The 12,230-nt window shown below is 45.1% G+C and overlaps 1 protein-coding gene across 2 annotated transcripts in view; it reads left to right on the top strand.

The window, feature by feature from the left end:
• LOC115461225 (drebrin-like protein A) overlaps window positions 1–12,230 on the top strand; it is a 212,628-nt gene that overhangs the window by 185,544 nt on the left and 14,854 nt on the right. For both annotated transcript variants that reach the window (XR_003940673.1, XM_030190909.1), the window contains exons 10-11: window positions 2,696–2,813; window positions 10,583–11,596. Coding sequence is in view for 1 of the 2 variants with exons in the window: in XM_030190909.1 (XP_030046769.1) it covers window positions 2,696–2,813; window positions 10,583–11,596 (1,132 nt within the window). In the remaining variant the exon portion in view is untranslated. The remainder of the gene's footprint in view (window positions 1–2,695; window positions 2,814–10,582; window positions 11,597–12,230) is intronic.

The following is a 12,230-nucleotide window of genomic DNA, read 5'->3' as shown; positions in this document are numbered from 1 at the left end:
CAAACTGAGATCTGAAGTCGAATGGTAATAGAGGTGTAATACGTATGAAAGGTAGCAGCAATTTCTCTTATCGCCAGACGCCAAGGAACCTGAGGAATTTTTTTTTTAAAGTGGACTCTTTGACATCCCTCCCATTGTTTTGCCAATCTAGCCAAAAGAGCTCCCATTTTATTACCATGGCAGAACAATTTATGGGGCCCTTTTACTAAGCCGCGGTGGTAATTTCAGATTTGGCGCGCTCCCATAACGCCTGGATGAATTATTTATTTTCTCCCACGCGCCCCATTTCCGGCAATAATTGGCAGATAGCGCTTAGTGACAGGTCACCTCGTGTGTAGCATGTGAGCCCTTACCACTAAATTAATAAGTGGCTTTAAGGGCTCAGGCCGGTTTTAGATGCACACTGGTTTCAGTTTTACCGCATGCCTTTTTCCCGTCACATTTAAAAAAAACAAAACATTTTTGCAGACACGGTAAAAACTGGCCTGATGCGCTTATAATACATGCGCTTACACTGCCACAGGCCACCTTTTACTGCGGCTTAGTAAAAGGGCCCCTATATTTGTAATACAAACAGGATTTCACTGTTCTCTGGTGAAGAAGTAAAGTGTTCGGTGCAGACTGGGACACCAGGAGGCGTTCTCTATTTTCCTGAGTGGGGACCCTCCCATATAACTGACGTTGAGATTAGAGCAATTGTTCCAACTGTAAGAATTCTCTATCTCAAGGCCTTGTGCTTATGTGCCACATAGGCCATTATCTCTCCCCTCAACACCACCTTTGTTGCAACACCACCTTTGTTGCATTTTGATGTTGTGCATTCAAAGCCACATCATCCTTCCACTTAGCTATCAACAAATCATGAAAGGTAGTATCATAATAAAGATCTGAGGGAAACTGCCACACACCCCTCCCCCTATGATATCCAGTCACCAACTAGAGGAAAGATTTGATGGGGCTCAGCTGCCCATTCCCACCACCCTCCCCCAGGGAACCAGCAGAACATCACCAATAGAAACAAAGAAGCAGGGGGGGGGGGGAAATCTAGCAACTGAAAGCTCCCAGAACCCCCCGCCAAAGTCTAAGGAGAGGTGCCCATGGAAATTCTTATCCATTCTTCAGGATACCTTATCAATGTCCAGTGGCGATAAATGACGGTCCACAATGGCCTTAGCTTCCTGTACTGAGATAAAAAAAACTTAGACTGATCCTGGTCCATCACATGAAGTTTGGCTGAATAGAGAAGCGCAAATTGCACCTTCTGCTGAAACAACTTAGAACAAAGGGGGCAAACTCCTGCCTCATAGCAGAATAATCCTGGAAGCAGAGCATTCAATGACCATTGTACTCCAATTATTTCTCTGCCCTGAGAGACTGTAAGATCATAATTTTGTGAGCAAAGTTCAAGAGACTCAGTAGAACCATTCTAGACTGTTGATTACTCTGAATCTGCCCCAGTCAATGGGCGTGCTCAATCTGGAGGGGACCTGCTGTGTCCAGAAGCACCAGAGAAGTATGAAACAGGGCCTCAAGGAAACCTCTCAGTTCTAAGTCTGTGACCGATCCAGGATACCCTGGATCAATGTGAGCGATTTTACGGTTCATCAAGCTTCTCTTTGAGGGCTTGCACTTTGGTTGTGTGCTCCCCCTCTGCAGTCTGAGTGGCATCCTCCACATCAGCCAGACACACCTGAAAAGCTCCAGTATCCACCTGAGGCTCTCTAGGTATCCTTCCACCAAGTCCAGTGTATCAAACAGCTTCTGAAATTTGTCTCTCCAAGTCTTGTCCATAAGCGAGGCCACTTATTGTGAGATTTCAGTCACCCAAGGAGAGCCTAACAACAGACCTGCTGAACTAGCAGCATCAGCCATCTTAGTATATTGGATGCGAGTTTTGCCTGGATCTGTACACGGGGGCTTGGACGCCATAAACAGACTAGAGGAGGGTCCCAGCCAAGAAAAATAGCAGAGTCCCCCCATGGAGAGTATTCCAAATTAAAACAGCCTTGTACAGAAAGCCTTGCTTTTTCTGAAGTAATGTTCCTGCTCTTTCTTCCTTGTTTTATTCCTTCTTTATTGCCATTTTCTTTTCATCACAGATTCCTTTTTTGATTTCTGTCATCAATTTCGTGATATCCAGTCTAACCTAATCAAATCGTGACACTTCTATACCACCTTTTCTCAAGTTGTTGTACCCAAAGCTGTTTACAGTAATTATCAACAGAACATTAACTAAAAGCCCAAATCAAGATCATTCAGCTAAAAACTTTTGAAACAAAACAGTTTTCAAATGTCTATGAAATGGTAAATAAGAAGAAGTTTTCTTTAGAGAAACAGGAAGCACATTCCATACTTGGACTGCTTTATAAGAGAAGGGTATTTCCAAAAACCTCTTGAAACAAACAGTTCTGAAAAATGGGGAAACTAATGTACAACTGTCCTTCAGCCTGTCGTTTTTTTGCTACTACAACAAAAAAAATTTAAGGAAAGAAACTCTACAGGAATCATAATCATTTAAAATGTTAAAGATGAAACGTGCCAATTTAAAATCAAACCCCTTCTTTGTCTTTTGCTACGCTTCTTTCTTATGTGTTTCTTCCTTCTGCCCTTCTATTCCCCTTTCCCATACCTTTCACTCTTTTCTCGTTGGCCTCTTTCCATGGCTAAATAGTGCTGCTTTGCCCTTTGCTTACAGGAAGCAGCAGTACTTGTGTCTCAACGCTCCCTAAATCCACGAGACTTCTTCAGGCAGAGAGAGCAGCGCTCCATTTCCTTCTCCCCCTCTTACTCTCCCACTTCCCCTACTGGTTCTGGTGAGTATGAGATCAATGTCTGTCAAGCAACTGAGCAACACTCCTGCCTCCCAACTTTAGAGAGAGATAATAGCCAAGAGGTGCTCTGGACCATATGGCACAGGAAAGAGCAGGGAGGGTTGGGTAAGTCCAGGGCAACTTTGTATGGTATGAGTAGGGGGCAGGGGCTGGGGAGCATGGCAGGCTTGTTTTGTTTATTTATTTTTGTCATCTACTTTCCTGTCAGTGCTTGAGCTATTACCCATTCATGCACTGATAGAAAGGGAGAGATTTTACTCCAAGTGCAGCAAATGGCTGCATATTACCCTGGCATGGTGTGCTGCAATAATGCGCATGCCATTTGTTCAGGAGTAAAACTGCCATTGCATTAGGAGTAAAAATGTTTTTAATGCATGCATTAGATCACTGTAAGCTGAAGCTTAGTACAGCTCTCCAACACACTGATTACTGTGTGAAGGCCTATGAGAGGATAAAGAGGGGTTAAATGAGGACAAATTTATATTAATCAGATAACATGTGAACATGGGTCAGGGAAGTCTTTCTAACCCCTCTGTGAGTGCATATCGTTTGTGTTTGTGTGTGTATTTGTATTTGTGTTGCCTCTTTCTGTGTATATATTTATTTCTGTGTTGCTTGAGTGTGTGTGTTGTCCCTGACTTGGAGGTGGAAGGGGAGGGATGACTAGAATGGAGCAGTACCCAAACATTCCATTGGTTTGGAAAGAATAATAAAATGAAACCCAATGTGATGATTTATCTAACTATTAGCTATTGCCTGCAGATTTCAAAGGATGGATGTTACATTTTAACCAAAGGGTGTCGCTGTCCCAATTCCACATTCATAGCAACCAATAACACACTACGTGGTTCAATATCTAGGTGTCACTGTATATAGTAACCATGAAGAAAGCTAGGTCCACTAGGTTTCAGTGTAAAATTTATAACAAAGAGCAGGAACTGCATATCTGAATCATTAAGGCCCAAGCCAGCAATGATAGAGGCAAAGCAGAAGGAATGAGGAGGGTGCATGGTGGGAAGAGAATGCAGAGCATGCTTCACAGAATAATTTGCAACTCTGCGTGTGGATATATGCGTGTCTGTCTGCATCTGTTTTATGGATATGTGTCTGCATGTTTGTGGGTGACTGTCTCTCTTTTGTTTGTGTGTATGTGTGGGCAGGTGAATGCAGAACTGCCAAGTTACCCAGTTCCAGGAGGAACACTTTTTGGCCAGTCCTTGTTTTGAACTTGTATCTCAATGCAGTGTGTTATTTGTAACTAGTAAAAAAGGCCCGTTTCTGACACAAATGAAACGGGCGCTAGCAAGGTTTTCCTCGGAGTGTGTATGTTTGGGAGAGTGTATGTGAGACTGACTGTTTGAGAGTCGGAGTGAAAGTGTGATTGTGTGAGAGAGAGCGTGAGTCTGGGTGTGAGTGTGTTTGTGAGAGAGTGTGTGTGTGAGAATGAGAGTGTGTGCAAGTGTGTATGTGAGACACAGTGTGAGTGAGAGTGTGTGTGTGTGGGCGAGAGAGTGTGTGTGAGACACAGATTCTGTTTGAGTGAGTGTATGAGACCAAGCGAGTGTGTGAGTGACTGTGTGGCACATAGAGAGTGAATGTGATACAGTGTGAGACAGAGTGTGTGAGAGTGAGAAAGACATTGTATATGAGAGAGAGAGTGTGAGCCGTGCCCTTCCAATCCATGGCCATCTGTCCCCTGCCCCCTCCATTCATCCTTTTCCAGCAATTCCCCTCTGTCCCTGAGCCCTGCCCTCCCAATCCATGGCCATCCATGTTTGTCTGTCACCTGCCCCCTCCATTCATCCCTATCCAGCATTTCCCCTCTCTGCCTGAGGCCTGCCCTGCAATCCATATCCATCCATGCCCATCTGTCCCCTCCATTCATCCCTATGCAGCAATTCCCCTCTCCGAGTCCTGCCCTTCCAATCCATGCCCATCCATGCTCCTCTGTCACCTGGCCCCTCCATTTTTCCCTATCCAGCATTTCCCCTCTCTGCCTGAGGCCTGCTCTGCAATCCATATCCATCCATGCCCATCTGTCCCCTCCATTCATCCCTATCCAGCAATTCCCCTCTCCCTGAGTCCTGCCCTTCCAATCCATGCCCATCCATGCTCATCTGTCACCTGGCCCCTCCATTGTTCCCTATCCAGCATTTCCCCTCTCTGCCTGAGGCCTGCTCTGCAATCCATATCCATCCATGCCCATCTGTCCCCTCCATTCATCCCTATCCAGCAATTCCCCTCTCCCTGAGTCCTGCCCTTCCAATCCATGCCCATCCATGCTCATCTGTCACCTGGCCCCTCCATTGTTCCCTATCCAGCATTTCCCCTCTCTGCCTGAGGCCTGCTCTGCAATCCATATCCATCCATGCCCATCTGTCCCCTCCATTCATCCCTATCCAGCAATTCCCCTCTCCCTGAGTCCTGCCCTCCCAATCCATGCCCATCCATGCTCATCTGTCACCTGGCCCCTCCATTTTTCCCTATCCAGCATTTCCCCTCTCTGCCTGAGGCCTGCTCTGCAATCCATATCCATCCATGCCCATCTGTCCCCTCCATTCATCCCTATCCAGCAATTCCCCTCTCCCTGTGTCCTGCCCCTTCCAATCCATGCCCATCCATGCTCATCTGTCACCTGGCCCCTCCATTTTTCCCTATCCAGCAATTTCCCTCTGTCTGCCTGAGGCCTGCTCTGCAATCCATATCCATCCATGCCCATCTGTCCCCTCCATTCATCCCTATCCAGCAATTCCCCTCTCCCTGTGTCCTGCCCCTTCCAATCCATGCCCATCCATGCTCATCTGTCACCTGGCCCCTCCATTTTTCCCTATCCAGCAATTTCCCTCTCTCCCTGAGTCCTGCCCTCCCAATCCATGCCCATCCATGCTCCTCTTTCCCCTGCCCCCTCCATTCATCCATTTCTAGTAATTCCCCTCTCTCCCTGTGCCCTGCCTCCTAATCCATACCCATCCATGCTCCTCTGTCCCCTGCCGCCTCCATTCATCCTTTCCAGCAAGTCCCCTCTTGCCCTTCCATGACCCCCCCCCTCGCATCCATGCTACTCTCTCTCCCATGTCCCAGCCTGGCCCGCCCTCTTCTCCCCCCCCCCTTCGCATCCATGCCTCGCATCCATGCCCCCCCCTTCGCATCCATGCATCCCTTTTTTTTTTTTTCTTCTTCGTTTTAACTTTACCTCCGTGGCGGTTCGTGCAGCGAAGCGTCAGGGAAGGAGGCGGCGCTCCCGACGTCTAGCTTTCCCTTCGCTGTGTTCCGCCTTCTTTTTAAGGCGGAACACAGCGAAGGGAAGGCTAGACGTCGGGAGCGCCGCCTCCTTCCCTGACGCTTCGCTTCCCGATTTGTTTGGTTTGAGGCGAGGGCGGGGCAGAGACGGCTGGCTGGCTTGAAGGCTTCACTGGGAGTGACGTCAGATGGCTTCAAGGCTTCAGGGCTTCAGGGCTTCAGGGCTTGAAGCTTCCGGCTTCAAGTTTCCGGCTTCACAGAACGTTGTCTTCAGAACGTTCACGGTGCGTTTTATTATATTAGATACGTGATTCTACCCCTTGGAATTAGCACTTCAGGCACTGAAATGTATCAGGGTGGGAATGTCAGAAATTCGGGACTTGTCCAAAATCTCCCTTCTGGATTGGGTAACTTGGCAGCTCTGCCGATGTGTCTTGTGAGTACCTCAGTTTGTGTGTATGTGTATGTCTGTGCATTTGTTTTTTCCTCAATCCCTGCGTGCATTTGTGTGTGTGTGTGCATTATATCTGTGTTGGTTCTGATCAGGAGAGGACATGAGAGGGAGAAGACAGTTCGAACAGTGCACTTTCCTAACCACTGTGTTATAGTGACCAGTGTCTGCATGCTGCTGCTGCAGCAGCCAGAATTGTTTTGTTATGTTAATGCATTGGGTCATTTTAGGGGGTGCTTTATTTCTCTTGAATCTGGAAGCAAAAAAAGTAGTGGGATCTGGCCCATCTTTGAAGTTGATGTATTTTTCTTGCATGGCAGATTTGGTCTTGTTTCATTAAATTTTCAGAGTTTTTTGTCACCAGACTTCTTTTTTTAACTCTTATGCATAATTTCTTTACAACATTCCATTCGGTTGGAAAGAATAAAAATAACTTCTAGCTGTACATCCATAATTTTAGCGGAATCACAATTAAAACTTAAGAAATACTTCAAGACAAAGACTGAAGACAAAAATAAATATACCACAGAAATTAAAACCAGTACATAGACCCAAATCAGTAAGATACCTATATATCTACTACTGACAACATCAGTGTCTCTCAAATGACAGCAGGACAACACAGATATGGTGAAAAAAATGTCACGGAGACCAAAACTGATAATAAAGAAGGCTAAAAGAGAATATGAAGAGAAACTTGCCGCAGAAGCTAAAACTCACAGTAACAACCTTTTCAAGTACATCAGAAGCAGAAAGCCTGTGAGGGAATCAGTTGGACCATTAGATCACGAAGGAGCAAAAGGGGCAACTGAGGGAGGACACGGCCATAATGGAAAAACTGAATGATTTCTTTACTTCTGTCTTTACAGCAGAAGATGTAAAAGATCTGCCTGTACTGGAAATGATTTTCAAGGGTGATGATGTGGAGTAACGGAAAGAAATCTCTGTGAACCTGGAAGATGTACTGAGCCAAACTGAGAAATTAAAGAGTAGTAAATCACCTGGACCGGATGACTTACATCCAAGTCTCCTCAAAGAACTCGAGCATGAAATTGCTGATCTGCTGTTAGTAATATGTAACCTGTCGTTAAAATCATCCATAGTACCTGAAGATTGGAGGGTGGCCAATGTCACACTGATTTTTAAAAAGGGTTTTAGGGGTGATCTGGGAAATTACAGACTGGTAAGCCTGACATCAGTGCTGGGCAAAATAGTGGAAACTATTATAAAGAATAAAATTACAGAACACATAGACAAACATGGTTTAACTGGACAGAGTCAGCATGGGTTCAGCCAAGGAAAGTCTTGCCTCACCAATTTGCTTCATTTCTTTGAAGGTGTGAATAAACATGTGGATAAAGGTGAGCCACCTGATGTAGTGTATCTAGATTTTCAGAAAGCTTTTGATAAAGTTACTCATGAGAGACTCCTGAGAAAATTAAAGAGTCATGGGATAGAGGCAAGATTCTGGTGTGGATTAGCAATTGGTTATTGGACAGAAAACAGAGGGTAGGTTTAAATGGTCATTTCTCTCAATGGAGGAGGGTGAACAGTGGAGTGCCACAGGGATCAGTACTGGGACTGGTGCTATTTAACTTATTTATAAATGATATGGAAATTGTAACGAAGGGTGAAGTGATTAAATTTGCAGATGACACAAAACTATTCAAGGTTGTTAAAACACGTGCGGACTGTGAAATATTGCAGGAAGACATTAGGAAGTTGGAAGACTGGGTGTCGAAATGGCTGATGCAATTTAATGTGGACAAATGCAAGGTGATGTGCGTGGGAGAGAATAATCCGAATCATAGTTACATGATGCTAGGGTCCACCTTAGAGGTGAGCATTCAAGAAAAAGTTCTAGGTGTCGTCGTAGATAATACGCAGAAATCTTCTACTCAGTGTGTGGTGGCTGCCAAAAAAGCAAACAGGATGCTAGGAATTATTAGGAAAGGGATGGTGAATAAGACCGAAAATACTATAATGCTTCTGTATCACTCCATGGTGCCAACCGCACCTTGAGTATTGCGTTCAGTTCTGGTCGTTATATCTCAAAAAAGATATAGAGGAATTAGAAAAGGTTCAAAGAAGAGCGACCAAAATGATAAAGGGGATGGAACTCCTTTCTTATGAGGAAAGGCTAAAGAGGTTAGGGCTCTTCAGCTTGGAAAAAAGATGGATGAGGGGAGATATGATTGAGGTCTGCAAAATCCTGAGTGGTGTAGAATGAGTAAAAGTAAATTGATTTTTTACTCATTCTAAAAGTACAAAGACTAGGGGACACTCAAGGAAGTTACATGGAAATACTTTTAAAACAAATAGGAGAAAATATTTTTTCACTCATAAGCTCTGGAACTCTTTGCTGGAGGATGTGGTAACAGTGGTTAGTGTATCTGGGTTTAAAAAAGGTTTGGATAAATTCCTGGAGAAAAAGTGCATAGTTTGCTATTGAGACAGACATGGGAAGCAACTGCTTGCCCTGGGATTGGTAGCATGGAATCTTGCCACGATTTGGGTTTCTGCCAGGTACTTCTGATCTGGCTTGGCCACTGTTTGGAAACAGGCTACTGGGACCATTGGTCTGACCCATTATAGCTACTTTTATGTTCTTATGTAATCACTTTCCCTGGGAATAAATTAATTGGTCCTCTCACTAATTACAAGTAACTAGCTCTTCTAAGACTATTATCTCAGTGTGTTTTCAGTCTACTGATTCCTTTGATTCAGCACTTTACAGCCACATCTTACTGAAAAACTGTGTGAAAATTGTGCTTTAAAATATCCCTCTGGTTTAAGATGCCCCTTCCTCTCACCCAATGACTTTAAAATAAAAAGGCATGTGGCTCCCCGAGGGCACAGAGCTACAATTTTTGAGATTTACAAACATTTTATGTTCAATTCTTTCTTAAGCTGGTTGACTCGGTGGCACTCTGAGGTGAAGTTAAAGCTTTATATAGGAAACAGAGGGGCCCTTTTACCAAGCCATGCTAAAAGGTGGCCTGCGCTGTCCCCAGCGTGGGTCTTTCCCACATGCTGAGGCCAGTTTTTCCTATTAATGGCCACAAGATAATTTCAACAAACAAAACAAAAAGCACCAAGGGCCTCCAAAGAAAAGGGATCAAGTCTTTAATGATATACGTTGATGAAACAATACTTAAATGGACCCGACACGGATTGAGCTTTGGACTGAAGGATTGTGTTTGCTCAATCTAAATATCTATCTATTTTGCATTAAGGGGACTGTACGAGGTCGCTTTTTCACTTTATTTTGTTCTTCATAATACTGCCATATGTGGTCAGTTATTCCTTGTGACCCCTGACGCAGGCGCTGGGCGCCGAAACACGGACCGTGTCGGGTCCATTTAAGTATTGTTTCATCAACGTATATCATTAAAGACTTGATCCCTTTTCTTTGGAGGCCCTTGGTGCTTTTTGTTTTGTTTTGTTGGCTTTTGCTGTGCTTTGCTCCCTCTATCTGTTATACACAAGATAATTTCACCATTAGCGTGTGATCCCTTACCACCACCTATTTTGTAAGCAGTAAGGCCTCATGCACTAATCACATGCTCATCAGCGTGCGGCGATGTAGCTGAACTAACCTATTAGTGTGGAACACGTCTACTCTCCACCCCCAGACATGCCCTCGGCACTAAATAATAAATTCTGTTTTTTAGTGTGTGGGTAGCATGCACCGATCCCCAAACTACCACTGGACGCCTCAGCATGCCCTGCGGTAGTGCTTTTTAACTTGCAGTGAGCACGTGTTAGTACTTTATCGCAGCTTAGTAAAAGGACCCCAAAATGCTGTGCGACAGACTGTTCTGTGTGCCGCCGTTCGCCTGGCTGTTAGTGAAGAAATTAATGGCAGGAGCAAGGAGTTAATCCCAGTTGCCAAAAAATAATGTTTTAAAAAAAGAGTAAAACTCCTGCTTGTATAATTCTATGGGCCCCTCTTTCTTTTCCTTGAAAAGATTGAAGAGAACTCAGAGCAGAGAAGCATTTTGATGTGTTTTCTTTATTCATTTGCTTTTTGTGATGCTTCTCCTTGTATTTTTCCTAGGAGGTCCTCGGAGACCCTTCCTGCGGTATCAACGCAGTCTGACAGAATCTGCCTTTATCTTCCGAACACCAGAAAGCCCTGTCTCTCCCTCTAACTCCCTCCGAAATGAATTCTTTTCTTCCATGGGCTCTCGCACCCCTGAACCTGTTTCATCCTCCTCGGGGTTTTTCAGTCCTACAAGTCCCACCAGATATGGGTCTCTGCCCCCTACTGTTCCACCCAGAACTGAGTCTCTCCCTTCAGCATGCAAATCTCCGCCTCCTACCATGCCACGCAAAGCTGGGTCTTTGCCACCTGTTAGTCCACCAAGAGCTGAATCTCAACCCCCAGTAAACAAACCCCAAATTGGAACACCGCCGCCCACCAGTCCACTTAGTGTTGGATCTTTACACCATATTAACTCACCTAGAGATGAGTTTTTGTCCTCTGTGAGTCCATCCAGGGATGAATCTTCACCAACTTCCAGTCCATCCAGATCAGTCTGTACACCCCCTGCCAATACACCCAGGCCCGAGTCCCTGCCTTTTATAAACTCCAAGGAGGAGTCTACACCAACTAGCAACCCATCTGGTGACCCACCACAAAATGCTGAGCCTGCACACACTTCCAGCCCTTCTGCTGATAAATCCCTGCCCCTGGAGAGCTTGTCCAGTCAAGATTCTGTGGAACCTCAGCATCTGCCCTGGGTAGAGCCTGTTCTGGCTGAGAGCCCATCCACGGTAGAGTCCCTGCCTCCTTCCAACAATAATACTGTGATCCCTGCTAGCCCCACCATATTGCAGACCAGTGCCAAGCTTGTTCCTGATGCTACTGTTCAGATGCCATGCTCCGAGGATGCCTATTCAAGCGAGTCAGTTGCCGACAGCTGCTATTTGAAGTCACAGCCGGAACTTGACTCTCTCTCTGCCGTGCAGGGTGTACCCTTGGAGACACAACTGGACAGTTCAGAATTTGTGCAGCAAGAAGAACCCTTTGAAACCCCAAGGTCTAGCTGTGGCAGAGGTCCTGCACTGGGTAAGACTTCCAAAGTGAAAAGTTAGCTCTTAACTCCAACTGAAAGGTTTCAACCTCAGGGTTTAACTATATTTTGAAACACCAAGGTAACCAGTTCATCCAAGGAAATAAGTGAAATAGTATAAGGTTTATAGGCTAGGAAGACCCACTGTATGCATACCCCCCCCCCCCCCCACTATGTAACAGGTTGCCTACATTTAGGTGCTTTTTGTATGCTTAAACTTATAGGGGCCGATATTCACAGCTAAACCTGGATATTCAATGCCTGGCTGTTTCCAGTGACCAGCATTGAATATCCGGTTTATTTTTGGCCTGTTACAAGATAATTGGTTACGTTGATATTCAGACTTAGCCGGTTTTCTTCTAACTGGTCAGAGATATCCCACATATTCACGTGGTCACATATAGCCGCTAAAGTGGAGCTGAAAATCGTCAGCTGGTTATGCAGCAATTTATCCGGCCAGGTGCTCATCCTTGTCGGTTAAATGCTTTTGAATATCGGGGGGATAGAATACTGACATCTGTGCGGGTACGTGTTTGCTTTCGTGCATAAATGGTAGTAACACACCTAATCACTGCTGTAATTTGTTTACTTAAAACTTGATATGCTGCCTTTTCTCAAGAGAGGTCAAAG

This window comes from Microcaecilia unicolor, chromosome 2 (genome assembly GCF_901765095.1).
Source record: "Microcaecilia unicolor chromosome 2, aMicUni1.1, whole genome shotgun sequence".
Lineage (NCBI taxonomy): Eukaryota > Metazoa > Chordata > Amphibia > Gymnophiona > Siphonopidae > Microcaecilia > Microcaecilia unicolor.
The sequence above is the reverse complement of the archived record's forward strand: the minus strand, read 5'-3'. Positions and strand labels throughout refer to the sequence as shown.